Source organism: Pristiophorus japonicus, chromosome 3 (assembly GCF_044704955.1).
Source record: "Pristiophorus japonicus isolate sPriJap1 chromosome 3, sPriJap1.hap1, whole genome shotgun sequence".
In the NCBI taxonomy this organism is placed as follows: Eukaryota; Metazoa; Chordata; class Chondrichthyes; family Pristiophoridae; genus Pristiophorus; species Pristiophorus japonicus.
Genome location: NC_091979.1, coordinates 67,686,746 through 67,702,235, shown reverse-complemented (window position 1 = coordinate 67,702,235; position 15,490 = coordinate 67,686,746). Strand labels below are relative to the sequence as shown.

Genomic DNA, 15,490 nt, shown 5'->3' with positions numbered 1-15,490 from the left:
ACAACACTAAAGCAGCCCGAAGCAAAGGTACAACTGACATCTTCTGTGACTCTGGGACATTAATTCTCATTTAAATGGTGAAAAGCTACAAACAGTGGAGGTCCAAAGAGTTTTTGGGGGGGGGGGGGTCCATGATCACTGAAATGTAGTCGTCAGGTACAAAAAAAAAATCAAAAAGGCTAATGAAATGTTATCCTTTTATAATAAGAGGGCTAGAATATAATGGGGGGGACATATTGATACAGCTATATAAAGCCCTGATTACACCACATCTGCAGTACTGTGTACAGTTCTGGGCATCGCACCTTAGAAAGGATATATTGGCTTTAAAAGGAGTGCAGCACAGATTCACCAGAATGTTACCAGGGCTCCAATGGTTAGATTATTCGGAGAGATTACATAAACTGAGTTTGTATTTCCTGGAATATAGAAGGTTAAGGGGTCATTTGAGGTTTTTAGGATTTTGTAAGGAATTGATGGATAGAAAGATTTTTTTTCTGCTAGTGGGGAATTCTGGGATAAGAGGACATAACCTTAAAATCAGAGACTGGTCATTCAGGAGAGAAGTTAGGAAACACTTCTTCACGCAAAGGGTGGTAGAAGTGTGGTACTCTCTCCCATAAAAAAGCAGATTAATAATTTTAAATCTGAAATCTATAAATTTTTTGCTTGTCAAGGTATTAAGGGATATGGTGCCACGGCAGGTGGATGGGGTTGAAGGGCCTACACCTGTTCCTATGTTTTCCCCGAGCTTTCCACAGCATGTGATATATGCAATAATCGAACCACCGCATCCCCCTCAATCACTGATCTCAATCGCTGAAGTGCCTCATCACTGCATTTCTGACATCATGTCTTGGATGAGTCACAACTTGTCCCAGCTCAAAATTGGAAAGTTCAACGCCATTTTCAGCCCCTACCACAAACCCCATTCCTTTGCCACTGATTAGATATCTCTCTCTAACCACTTTCTCAGGAAGAACCTAACCACTTGTAATCTTGGCATGCTATTGGATGCTGTGCTGAACTTTAAACCACATATTCTATTCACCAATAAGATTGCTTACTTCCACCTCAACCCTTACCTTCAGCTCCTCCATTGTTGTAAGCTTAATATATGACAACAACTTTAACTGTCTTCTTGGTGGCCTCCGTTCTCCATTAACCCTAGTCTGTGCAGAATAAGTCACACTTTTCTGTCACCCCCATCCCTGCTGACCCATACTGGCTCTCCGTCTCAACAACAAGAAGTTGCATTTATAGAGGCAAGGCCTCTCGCCTGATGGTCTTGCCGACAACTACCCCTAAAGTCCTGATATGGTATTCCCACCATCCCCACCCCCTGACCGCCCATCCATTTCCCATCACTCTCGCTGAGGAATAGTAGCAAAAGCACAGTAACTGCTTAAGAATGTCTGTGTTTCTCCTCCCCCTCCCGCACCCCCCACTTGCTGTTCCCTCCTTCTGCCTCATCAGTCTTGGCACAACGACCCATGCTTTCTCCTGTTCTGACGAAAGGTCATCGACCTGAAACGTTGATTCTGTTTCTCGCTCCACAGATGCTGCCTGACCTGCTGAGTATTTCGAGCATTTTCTGTTTTTATTTCAGATTTCCAGCATCCGCAGTATTTCACTTTTTTGAGATCATTGCATATTGTATTTACTCAAAAAATCTTCAGCTTATGATTCACTGCAACAATCCTCTTTAAGAACTGTTTTTCTTTTCCTTTTTCAGCTGTCTAGTTGTTACTGTGCTCCAGGTCAGTACCCCCATTCCAATCAGCAGTATCGGCCTATAGCCCCTATCCATTACAACGCTCAGCAGAACCAGCCATTGTCACAAACCGCCCAGCAAACAGGTTAGTTTCTGTTTGTGCACTTGTTCCTTCATGTGATGGTTTATAATATTTGTAAAATTTGTCTATTTGTATCTGCTAATTCCTAATCACTTGGTTTTCTTTTAATTAGTCTTCAAAGTGCTTGGAATAATGTCTGCTAAGGGATGAGGAAGTTAAAAAAATTATAATGTTGCTCACATTTTAACTATTTTAATAAAAATTTAATCCAGATTGCACCATGCTGTGAAAATAGGAGGTGCTGAATGAACAGACATGGATTTCTTTCTGTGAACTTCTCAGCCTTCTGTCAATCTCAGTTCTGGCATATGTTTGAAGGATGTTGAATTTGAATTGATAATGAGCATTGCTGTGAGCTGTTGAATACGGGGCCGGAGCACTGTCCGAGAGTGCTACATTTCTCACAGTGAACCGGTCTCTTTTTCAGCTGCTTCGTAAACTACGGGGGAAAATGTCTAGATCGATGACTTATAATATTGTTATGAAATATGTACTGAATCATATAAACTATATATTTTTTAAATGCCTGCATGGGATTATTGCTTAGTAGTAATAGCTGAAATCCTGTTTCTATGAATATTAACATGATGACTAGTAGGGAACACTTCATTTTTAATAGTATTTCTAATTTAGTGCATTATTGTAGAAGGTATGAAATTAACCATATTTTTTGCTTCAGTTGGGATGGTGGAAAATGTATTTCACTTGTGACGTGTTTTTGGTACCAAGTACTGTGATTGTTTCTCCGTTTTTTGTGATAGTAAGGTGACTAAAACATCTAAAAATGGAATGCTGCTTGTAGCCCCGAGGAAAGGTTCTGAACCATCAATTTATTTTGCCCTACTTTTCTCTCTTCAGGGGAAATTGATAGCAGTTTGATCTGCAGTACTGAAATAATTGAAACATATTCACAGTAGTGGTGCAGTCTCCTGCCAGTTTCAATGAGAATGTTTGATGGTTGCCATGGATAACATCTATCATGTAATTTGGCCATTGAACCTTTTGCTAAAAATAGAACATTCTTCTCAGACACGTATTTTTGCAGCATGTGGGATGGCAGATGTTCCTGTTTGAGAGAATATTGTGCTGTTACCTAATGTCTATTACTTTAGGATTTCTCTCAATGGTTGAAAAAACTCGATGTAGAATAAGTTATGATGAAAATTTATATTTAAAAAGCTAATATTTGAAATAATTTAAAATGCAGGTATGACTTTTATCTTGTATAAAATAGTATGTAAAGTTTGTCATTTATTAGTGTATAAATGCAAGTTGTTATTTGAGTTTAGTGATATGTTGTTTATTTTTGAGTACTATGAAAGTTGCATTTTATAATTTGACAAGATTTCTCAGTATATTGTAACTTATGAAACAGTAGTCCTGGAATAAACAGTTAGATTTTATATGAATTATTTAAATGTGAGCACCAATAAATGCTGCAATTGTACTTGGACCTCATGTGACAATAAAAAGTTAGAAAAATAAAATTTTACAGCACATAAGGAGGCATTTCAGCCTGTCGCACTGTGCTAGCTCCCTGATAGGGCCATCCATTACATCCTATTCCCCTGCCTCCACATTTTTGTAAATTTGTTTATTTCAAATATTTTATCCATTTCAATTTTTAAAAACTATTTCAGATTCTGCTTTCAGTGCTGTTTCTGGTCGTGAATAGTTTTTAAATGATAAACTTTTAAAATGTTGCTGTGCAGAGAAATGGGTTGAGAGGGCTTTCTTATGATAGATTGTGTAGAATGAGCCGATACTGTCTGGAGTTTGGAAGAATGAGAGGTGATCTCATTGAAATTTACAAGATTCTGAAGGGGATTGACAGGGTAGATGCTGAGACGGTGTTTCTCCTGGTTGGACTGTGTAGAACTAGGGGGCACAGTCTTGGGATAAAGGTTTGGCCATTTAAGGATGAGGAAGAATTTCTTCACTCAGAGGGTTGTGACTCTCTTTGGAATCCTCTGCCCCAGAGGGCTGTGGATGCTGAATCCCTGATTATATTCAAGGCTGAGATAGGTAGATAGATAACGAGGGAAATGGAGATTCGGCAGGAAAGTGGAGGTGAGGTCGATGATAACCATGATCTTATTGACTGCCTCGAGGGGACGTACGGCCTACTCCTGCTCCTATTTCTTATGTTCCAATAACTGTCTGCATTTAAAAAAAAGATAATTCGTTCTCCTAACCCCTCACTGCAATTTTTGGTTATGATCTTGAGTTTATGCCCTCTAGTTACTCAATATCCCTGCACGTTACCTCTGGAGTGCCCCAAGGATCTATCCTTCACCTTCTCCTCCTCTTCCTCACATTCATACTGCCCTTCAGCAGCAACATCAACAGACATGGGTTCAGCTTCCATGTGTATGCTGATAACACCCAGCTCTACCTCTATACCACCTTTCCACCCACCTTTGTTATAAGACTTCTTGTCTCATATCCAGTTTTGGATGAACCACAATTTCTTCCAGTGAAACATTGAGATGACTGAAGCCATCATCTTCGACCCAATCATAAACTCCGTACCCTTTTTGTTGTCTGAGGCTGAACTAGACTGTTTCAAGTCTCTGCGTCTATTCCCCCCTCCCACGAGCTTCTGACCTCGCATCTTCTCGATCATAAAGACTGCCTCCTTCCACCTCCCACCTCCATAACATCACCCACCTCCAACCCCGCATTAGCCTATCTGTTGCTGCAACTTTCATCCATACTTTTGTTATCTCTAGACTCAGCTATTCCAATTTTCTTTTGATCGGTCACTCATCCAAAACTCTGCAACTATTCTGCACCACTGCATTTTTTTCTTTATTAATTCATGGGATGTGGGTGTTGTTGGCAAGGCCAGCATTTATTGCTGATTCCTAATTGCCCTTCAGAAAGTGGTGGTGAGCCACTGACGTGAACCGCTGCAGTCCGTGTGGTGAAGCTCATCCCACAGTGCTGTTTGGGAGGGAGTTCTACGATTTTAACCTACTGACGATGAGGGAATGGCAATATATTTCCAAGTCAGGATGATGTGCAACTTGGAGGGGAACTTGGAAGTGGTGGTGTTCCCACTTCTCATCCATCACTCCTGTCCTTGCTGACCTCCCGATTCTCCAACCCCTTCAAGTTTAAAATTCTCATGCTCGTTTTTAAATCCCTTCATGGCCTCACTCCCCCATCTCTGTACCTTCAGCCTTGCAACATTCTCTCCCTTTGCCCCAATATTGGCGGAAATGCCTTCGGCTGCTTTAGATCCCTTATTTGCTAATTTCCCCCTTCACACCTCTGCCTCTCCAACTCCTCCTCCTCCTTTAAGACCCTCCTGAAAACCCACTTCTTTGAGCAAGGTTTTGGTCACCCATCATAATATCTCCTTCTTTGGTTCGGTGTCCATTGTTGTATACTTATGCCTCTCTGATGCTCCCCAGGACATTCTTCTATGTTAAAGATGTAACATAAATGCAAGTTTTGTTTTTTGAACCCCGTTTTCCTCTGCTTGCCACGGGAGTTCTCTCTCGCATTAGTTCCTTTTTCCTGTACCTATTTAACCTTGACTTTTCAAATGCTGTCCCTTTTATATCTACTTCAGCCTGTACTGCCCTTTAAGAAAATACCTGGGTTTATTCATCTATTTTACTGATCTGTTCACCGATTTTATTATCTGATAGCTTTTTGCTGCTGCAAAAACTTTGGAGAATCAAATTCTTTACTTGCTGCAATTCCTATTTGGTGACAATTTCTCCTGGAGTGGAGCTGTCCCACCTCCTTAAATAGAACCAAGTTGCCTGGGCTTTAGGGGCTAATATGATCCATGATGTATTTTTGACAGCACTGTTGTATTAAAGCATGTGGAACATTTGAAATGTCTGCAAAATTTAGGAAGAGCACTAATTAAAAATTTGCCCATGATTAACTCAGACTAGCATTTCTACATCCAAGATCTTCGTGCCTCTTGAAAATTAATAATTCAGCTTCCCCAATGGTCCATCTGTTGAAGACCATGAGTAACTGAAGCACAAACCAAAAAAGTTCCAGTGTCAGTGTCCAATCTATGCTGAGTTAGGCTGGGTGATGGTAAGACTGGTAACATTGGCCTTGTGTTAGAAATGGTGAAATTATTCCGTGTTCCCATTGCTGCTTGAAGTATACATATGTGGACATCTGGCAAGCGCAAGATCAAGCTTTGCTGAAGCTTCTCACAATCAAATTATCTGCTGACTATTCTCCATGGTAACCTGTTAAAGAGTAATGTTTTAAGCAACAATGTGAAATTATGAATTGATGCAGCCAAAAATTGCAGTGTTCGTTCTTTTTGTTATCTCTTGTTAACAAAGTTAAAGGCACAACAATAAAAATTTGATTTGATTGGCTATAATCTTACTCAGTTACCCTAAATCTCATTGGAACCCGCAAGAATTGAGGAAAAGTTTAAACAATCAAAATTGATATTTTTACAAACGATTTGAAGTGAAGGTGCTTTTTTTAAAGTGCCATTCTACCAATGCTAATGTTCCAAGGCATTACAAATCCGTCAAATCTGTGGTCAATGCATGTGTTTAACATTTTGAGGAGAAAGAGACGAAATTGTAAATCTCAAATTATTTTGTTGCAGGTTTTCAAACAGTAATGTCAAGTCAGCAGCCAAGCTATCAGGGCTTGGTTAGTGTTCAGACTCAAAATCAAAATGTTGTGAGTGGCCAACATAGCAGTATGGGCAACCAGATGCAAGGCATGATGGTCCAATATCCTTCAATGCAGTCCTATCAGGTATGTCATCTTCAATGGATTTTACTTGCCTGTCTTGCCATCCAGTTGGAGAATTAGTGAAGTTTGAAGGGAAGTCTAGAACAGTACCTTGTTTGTTAAGTGCCCCCTCCCACCAACACTCTTTTTTTAATATAGAAGAATGTAAATCTTCACAGTTTAAAAAAAAAAATGAAAGAAATTTCGATCAGTTGTGTTACCAGCATGGAGCTTCTCAGACTCCTTACTAGCCTGCTCTCGTTCCTGCAGCAGATCAATTGTAAATTGCAAGGTCCGTTAACATTACAACATCTGAGAGCTTCTCCAGAGTCGCTGCACCCTGGGTAACCGCATTACAGGCTGGAGAATCTGAGTCCCCACTACTTCCCAGCCCCCGTCCCAAACTCTATTGTGTTTTCCTGGGGTTGGGTTGTTCAAAAACAGTTCACAGTTCACGGTTCACTTTGTAATCAAGTTGCTCGATACTTCCTGAAATTGATTCTCAGTATGTGGGTGTTGCTGGCAATGCCGGCATTTATTGCACATCCCTAGTTACCCCCGTGAAGATGATAGTGAGCCTTCTTGAACAGCTGCAGTCCATGTGGTGAAGGTGCTCCCACAATGCTGTTTGTGAGGTCCAGGATTTTGACCCAGTGACAATGAATAGAGTGGTGATATCGATCTTAAGTCAGGATGGTGTGTGACGTCCAGGAGGAACTTGGAGGTGATGCTGTTCCTATGCACCTGCTACCCTTATCCTTCTAGGTGATGGCGGGCACATGATTGGAAGGTGCTGCCGAAGATGCCTTAGTGTGTTGCTGCAGTGCATTCTGTAGATAGTACACACTGCAGCCACGGTATGCCAATAGTGGAGGGAGTAGATTTTTAAGCCACTGAATGGGGTGCTGATCAAGCAGATTTCTTTGTTCTCAATCGTGTCAAGATCTTGAGTGTTGTTCGAACTGCACATATCTCGGCAAGAGTACTCTATCACACTCCTGTTTAAGCCTTCTTAGTGGTAGAGCGTTTTGGGGGATTCAAGAGGTGAGCCACGAGCCACAGAATACTCAGGCTCTGACCTGCTCGAGTAGCCAATACATTTGTGGCTGGACCAGTGCATTTTATGATCAATGCTGACCCCTAAGATATTGATGGTAGTGGATTCGACAATGATAATGCTATTGAATGTCATGGGGAAGCGGTTATGCTCCCTCTTGTTGGAGATTGTCATTGCCTGATACATGTGTGGCGTGAATGTTACTTGCCATTTATCAGCCCAAGCCTGGATGTTGTCCAGTAGGCTGTTGATATTTTTAAAAGTTGTAAATACTTTGAATAATTTATTGCTACTTTTTAACAATAACTTTAAAAAATATATATATTTTATTGCTTTTTTGGGTGGAACACAGCCTGCAAATGTGAGGTTTCAAAAGCTACATGTTATCTATCTTTTTTTCATATTTAAAATTCAGATATCATTGACTCCAGGCTCGCAGGGAATGGGTCAGCAGTCCTATCAACAGCCAATTTTAATCCCAAGTCAGCCAAGTCAAGGGCCTTTACCTTCTGCAGGAATGCCAGTCTATTACAGTGTTATTCAACCGACTCAACAGAATAGTATGAGGTCAGTGTCTTTGGCAAAATGTGTTATGCTGTTCACTTTGCTGCTCACTTAAGAAAATGGGTAACTTTTCATTTCATTCCTGTTTACATCTGACTATTTTTGTGTGTTTTACAGTACAATATTCCAACCCTAATCTTCAAGTATTAAGAAAAATTCTGTTCAATTCACTTAAAGTTTGTGTTGTATTTGGAGGGGATAGCAGAGAAACATTGAAAATCCATTTTGATCAATGTTTACATTTGCTTAATCTCTCGTTCAATCATCCGTTCTCCTGTCAATACCCACGCACCTAACTGTACTGTTTCCCGTACCAGAGAAAGATTGAATTGATGTTTCCCTGTTGTGCTGGCTGCTAAGAAGATGTTACGTTCCCTCTGAAGAACATAAAATATAGGGGCAGAAGTAGGCCATTTGGCCCTTCGAGCTTGCTCCGCCATTTAAGAAGATCACAGCTGATCTTTTACCTCAACTCCAGATTCCTGCACTATCCCTATATCCCTTGATTTCCCCTAGAGTCCATAAATTTATCAATCTCTGTCTTGAATATATTCAATGACTGAGCAGCCACAGCTCTCTGGGATAGAGAACTCGAAAGATTCACAACCCTTTGAGTGAAGAAATTTCTCCTCATCTCAGTCCTAAATGGCTGACCTCTTATTCTGAGACTGTGACCCTTCCCCCCCCCCCCCCCCCACCCAGAGAAACAGCCTATCAGCATTCACCTTTTTTCATTCCTTGGGCATGTAGAGGGGATTCCTTGAAGTTTTACAGTTTCATTCAGTTTCCCTTTTAGTTTACGTTTTTTTAAAAAACACATTATTCTTTCAATGCCATCTTTGACTATTGCCCACTCAGACCTACCACTATTGAGCCCAATCTTGCAGCTTCTGATTAGTGCTTGAAATTTGTTTTGTATTCTGTGGATCTTTCCCCCTTTTTTGTTGCTTTCATTGTGATTTTTCCATATAAAAGCACAGTTGATCTAGCTATTTTACTTGGGCAAAAGCCTATTTAGGATTTGGGTAAAAAGCCTCTACACTGAACGCATCAATACCAAATTAAGGCCCCTAAGGCCAGTTCCTCACTCTGGAGTGTCTTATTAAAGACTGAGGTCACTGTTACTTTAACCTCCCTGTGTGCGGCCTCACCGGTTCCACTGCCCTCATTGTGCCATAGTAAGGGTTTATGTGCTAGTGTTTCTTTTATGCATATAGATACAAAAGGTGGAGAAAGGACCCAGTGAGAGTCCAAGTTGCTGCTTTTTCTGCCCATTACCTATGTCTGTGATAAAGTGAAGGAAAGGAGATATAATGTGTTCCAACTTATGGCAGGGGGATGGGAACCAATGCAGGGAGACAGAGGGAGACAAAAAGGAGGCAAAAGCAAAAGACAGAAAGGAGATGAGGAAAAGTGGAGGGCAGAGAAACCCAAGGCATAGAACAAAAAGGGCCACTGTACAGCAAAATTCTAAAAGGACAAAGGGTGTTAAAAAAACAAGCCTGAAGGCTTTGTATCTTAATGCAAGGAGTATCTGCAATAAGGTGGATGAATTAACTGTGCAAATAGATGTTAACAAATATGATGTGATTGGGATTATGGAGATGTGGCTCCAGGATGATCAGGGCTGGAACTCAACATCCAGGGGTATTCAACATTCAGGAAGGATAGAATAAAAGGAAAAGGAGGTGGGGTAGCATTGCTGGTTAAAGAGGAGATTAATGCAATAGTTAGGAAAGACATTAGTTTGGATGATGTGGAATCTATATGGGTAGAGCTGCAGAACACCAAAGGGCAAAAAACGTTAGTGGGAGTTGTGTACAGACCTCCAAACAGTAGTAGTGATGTTGGGGAGGGCATCAAACAGGAAATTATGGGTGCATGCAATAAAGGTGCAGCATTTTTAATGGGTGACTTTAATATGCACATAGATTGGGCTAGCCAAACTGGAAGCAATACGGTGGAGGAGGATTTCCTGGAGTGCATAAGGGATGGTTTTCTAGACCAATATGTCGAGGAACCAACTAGGGGGGGAGGCCTTCTTAGACTGGGTGTTGTGTAATGAGAGGATTAATTAGCAATCTCATTGTGCGAGGCTCCTTGGGGAAGAGTGACCATAATATGGTGGAATTCTGCATTAGGATGGAGAATGAAACAGTTAATTCAGAGACCATGGTCCAGAACTTAAAGAAGGATAACTTTGAAGGTATGAGGCGTGAATTGGCTAGGATAGATTGGCGAATGATACTTAAGGGGTTGACTGTGGATGGGCAATGGCAGACATTTAGAGACCGCATGGATGAACGACAACAATTGTACATTCCTGTCTGGCGTAAAAATAAAAAAGGGAAGGTGGCTCAACCGTGGCTATCTAGGGAAATCAGGGATAGTATAAAAGCCAAGGAAGTGGCATACAAATAGGCCAGAAATAGCAGCGAACCCGGGGACTGGGAGAAATTTAGAACTCAGCAGAGGAGGACAAAGGGTTTGATTAGGGCAGGGAAAATGGAGTACGAGAAGAAGCTTGCAGGGAACATTAAGACGGATTGCTAAAGTTTCTATAGGTATGTAAAGAGAAAAAGGTTAGTATAGACAAACGTAGGTCCCCTGCAGTCAGAATCAGGGGAAGTCATAACGGGGAACAAAGAAATGGCAGACCAATTGAACAAGTACTTTGGTTCGGTATTCACTAAGGAGGACACAAACAACCTTCCAGATATAAAAGGGGTCAGAGGGTCTAGTAGGGAGGAGGAACTGAGGGAAATCTTTATTAGTCGAGGAATTGTGTTGGGGAAATTGATGGGATTGAAGGCCGATAAATCCCCAGGGCCTGATGGACTGCATCCCAGAGTACTTAAGGAGGTGGCCTTGGAAATAGCGGATGCATTGACAGTCATTTTCCAACATTCCATTGACTCTGGATGAGTTCCTATCGAGTGGAGGGTAGCCAATGTAACCCCACTTTTTAAAAAAGGAGGGAGAGAGAAAACAGGGAATTATAGACCGGTCAGCCTGACCTCAGTCGTGGGTAAAATGATGGAATCAATTATTAAGGATGTCATAGCAGCGCATTTGGAAAATGGTGACATGATAGGTCCAAGTCAGCATGGATTTCTGAAAGGGAAATCATGCTTGACAAATCTTCTGGAATTTTTTGAGGATGTTTCCAGTAAAGTGGACAAAGGAGAACCAGTTGATGTGGTATATTTGGACTTTCAGAAGGCTTTCGACAAGGTCCCACACAAGAGATTAATGTGCAAAGTTAAAGCACATGGGATTGGGGGTAGTGTGCTGACGTGGATTGAGAACTGGTTGTCAGACAGGAAGCAAAGAGTAGGAGTAAATGGGTACTTTTCAGAATGGCAGGCAGTGACTAGTGGGATACCGCAAGGTTCTGTGCTGGGGCCCCAGCTGTTTACATTGTACATTAATGATTTAGACGAGGGGATTAAATGTAGTATCTCCAAATTTGCGGATGACACTAAGTTGGGTGGCAGTGTGAGCTGCGAGGAGGATGCTATGAGGCTGCAGAGTGACTTGGATAGGTTAGGTGAGTGGGCAAATGAATGGCAGATGAAGCATAATGTGGATAAATGTGAGGTTATCCACTTTGGTGGTAAAAACAGAGAGACAGACTTATTATCTGAATGGTGACACATTAGGAAAAGGGAAGGTGCAACGAGACCTGGGTGTCATGGTACATCAGTCATTGAAGGTTGGCATGCAGGTACAGCAGGCGGTTAAGAAAGTAAATGGCATGTTGGCCTTCATAGCGAGGGGATTTGAGTACAGGGGCAGGGAGGTGTTGCTACAGTTGTACAGGGCCTTGGTGAGGCCACATCCTGGAGTATTGTGTACAGTTTTGGTCTCCTAACTTGAAGGACATTCTTGCTATTGAGGGAGTGCAGCGAAGATTCACCAGACTGATTCCCGGGATGGTGGGACTGACCTATCAAGAAAGACTGGATCAACTGGGCTTGTATTCACTGGAGTTCAGAAGAATGAGAGGGGACCTCATAGAAACGTTTAAAATTCTGACGGGTTTAGACAGGTTAGATGCAGGAAGAATGTTTCCAATGTTGGGGAAGTCCAGAACCAGGGGTCACAGTCTAAGGATAAGGGGTAAGCCATTTAGGACCGAGATGAGGAGAAACTTCTTCACCCAGAGAGTGGTGAACCTGTGGAATTCTCTACCACAGAAAGTAGTTGAGGCCAATTCACTAAATATATTCAAAAGGGAGTTAGATGAAGTCCTTACTACTCGGGGGATCAAGGGGTATGGCGAGAAAGCAGGAAGGGGGCACTGAAGTTTCATGTTCAGCCATGAACTCATTGAATGGCGGTGCAGGCTAGAAGGGCTGAATGGCCTGCTCCTGCACCTATTTTCTATGTTTCTATGAGAGCTTGGATAATGCCTCCTTTTGTCCCTCAGGTTTCCACTTGTTAGTAAAATGTTATGTGATGAAATTCCTGTTAGAAAGCCTGTTATGTTCCTACTAAGTCCCACATCCTCACTTTGGCAAATCGAACCGAGTACATTGAGATGATTTCTGACCATTTCTACAATGGATAGGATTGCATAGGATATATGGCACATAAACAAGCCATTCGACCCAACCAGTCCATGCTGGCGTTTATGCTCCACTCGAGCCTCCTCCTGTCTATCCTCATCTAACTCTGTCAGCACCTCTCTTCCATTCTCCCTCATAGCTTAACTAGTCTCACCATAAATGCATCAATACCATTTGCCTCAACTACTCCCAATGGTAGCGAGTTTCATATTCTCACCACTCTCTGGGTAAAGAAGTTTCTTCTGAATTCCCTATTTAATTTCTTGGTGACTTTCTTATATTGATGGCCTCTAGCTATGCTCTTCTCCAGAAGTGGAAACACTCTTTCTATATCTACTCTATCAAAACCTTTCATAATTTAAAGGCCTCAAGTAGGATACTCCTCAGCCTTTTTTTCAAGCGAAAAGTGACACGGCCTGTTCATCCTTTCCAAACACACTGGGCCTTACATTAAACATCAGTAAGACAAAGGTTCTTTACCAACCAGTTCCTGCCACACGCCACTCCCCAATTATCAAGGTCCATGACGAGACCTTGGACAATGTGGACCACTTCCCATACCTTGGGAGCCTATTCTCAACAAGGACAGACATCGATGACGAAGCCCAACACCGCCTTCACTATGCCAGTGAAGCCTTCGGCCGCCTGAGGAAAAGAGTGTTCTAAGACCAGGATCTCAAACCCGGCACCAAGCTCATGGTCTACAGGGAAGTAGTGATACCCACCCTCCTATATGTTTCAGAGACATGGATTATGTACAGTAGGCACCTCAAAGCACTGGAGAAGTACCATCAACGCTGCCTCCGCAAAATCTTTCAAATTCATTGGCAGGATAAGCGCACCAACATCTGTGTTCTCTCTCAGGCCAACATCCCCAGCATCAAGGCATTGACCACGCTCAATTAGCTTTGATCAGCAGGCCACATTGTCCGCATGCCTGATACCAGACTCCCGAAACAAGCACTCGTCTGCTGTGACATAACTCGGAGTAGAGCCCCAGGAGGGCAAAGAAAACACTTCAAGGATGCCCTCAAAGCTTCCTTGAAAAAATGTAACATCCCCAGCGCCTCTTGGGAATCACTGGCCCAAGACTGCTCAAAGTGAAGGAGAAGCATCCAAGAAGGCGCCGAACACTTCGAGTCTCTTCACCGGAAGCACACGGAAGCCAAGTTCAAACAGCGGAAGGAGCGTACAACAAATCAAGCACCCCACCCACCCATCCCTCCAACCACTATCTGCCCCACCTATGACAGAGACTGTGGGTCCCGCATTGGTCTCCTTAGAACTCATTTTAGTGTGGAAGCAAGTCATCCTCAATTCCGGCGGACTGCTGAAGAAGAAGAAAAAGACCCTTTCCTGATAGGTATCGCCTCACATTTCTGTTATCATCCTTGTAAATCTTCTCTACACGCTCTCCAGTTCTTCTATATCCTTTTTTATAATATGGCGACCAGAATGGTACGCAGTATTCCAAGTTCAGGTGTGGTGTAACTAAGGTTTGATACCAAGTTTAGCATAACTGCATTACTTTTCAGTTCTGTCCCAAGTGCCTGGTTTGCTTTTTTATGACATTAACCTGTATCGCTAATTTTAGTGTGTATTTGTACTCAGCGATCCCTTTGCTCCTCTACCCCACCCAGACTCTCTTCCTCCAAGTAATAAGTGACCTCCCTATTCTTCCTACCAAAATGTAATACCTTACATTTATCTGTGTTGAATTTCATTTGCCAATTATATGCCTATTCTGCATGTTTATTAATGTCTTCCTGTAATTTGTTGTAGTCCTCCTCAGTATTAACTGTCCCCTCCCTTCCCCGCCCCCAACCCTTTTGGTGTCATCTGCAAATTTAGAAATTGTGTTTTTGATTCCAAAGTCTAAATCGTTAATATAAATTGTGAACAACAGTGGTCCCAGCACTGATCCTAATGGAACACCACTACCCACCTTCTGCCACTGAATAGCTACCCTTTATCCCTCTCTGCTTTCTGTCTTGAAGCCAGCTAGCTAGCCATTCTGCTACTTGTCCAGATTCCACATTCTCTGACCTTATTCATTAGTCTATTATGTCCTACCTTATCCAAGACCTTTTGGAAAATCTAGATAAATTACATCAGCTGCATTACCCTTGTCTATTCTCTCTGTAAGCCCTTTAAAAAATTCAATGAGGTTGGTCAAGCAAGACTTTCCCTTTTGAAATCCATGCTGTCGATTAATTATTACATTTTTGGCTTCTAGATGTTCTATTTTCTCCTTTAGTAGGGATTTATTATTTTTCCTACCACCGATGTTAAACTGACTGGTCTATCGTTCCCTGGACGTGGTCTATCTCCCATCTTAAATATAGGTATTATGTTAGCTATCCGCCGGTCCTCTGACACTGCACCTTTTTCTAATGAATTATTAAATATGTGTAGTAATGCCTCTGCTGTCTCTTCCCTAGATTCTTTTAACATGTGTGGATGTAATCCATCCGGACCAGGGATTTTTTTTCCTCTTTGAGTTTGATTAGTTTATTTAATTTATTGCCTCATTATTTTAAATGCAGTTATTTCATTACTAATCTCATGATCCAATGTCATGGCCATCTGTTATATCTCCCTGATGAATAAGAGAGTTGCTTTTATGTTGTTGTTTCTATAAACCTTCAGCTTTTGCAATGTAATGCCATGCTTTGGGGTTGCCAGTTACTTTCACCAAATTTGTGTTC

General features: G+C 41.9%; 1 protein-coding gene across 18 annotated transcripts in view; it reads left to right on the top strand.

Annotated features, from left to right (window-relative positions):
* LOC139259744 (R3H domain-containing protein 1-like) overlaps positions 1-15,490 on the top strand; it is a 164,581-nt gene that overhangs the window by 90,246 nt on the left and 58,845 nt on the right. For all 18 annotated transcript variants that reach the window (XM_070875398.1, XM_070875405.1, XM_070875401.1 and 15 more), the window contains 3 exons: positions 1,736-1,859; positions 6,460-6,614; positions 8,063-8,214. In XM_070875398.1, the coding sequence (XP_070731499.1) occupies positions 1,736-1,859; positions 6,460-6,614; positions 8,063-8,214 (431 nt within the window). The remainder of the gene's footprint in view (positions 1-1,735; positions 1,860-6,459; positions 6,615-8,062; positions 8,215-15,490) is intronic.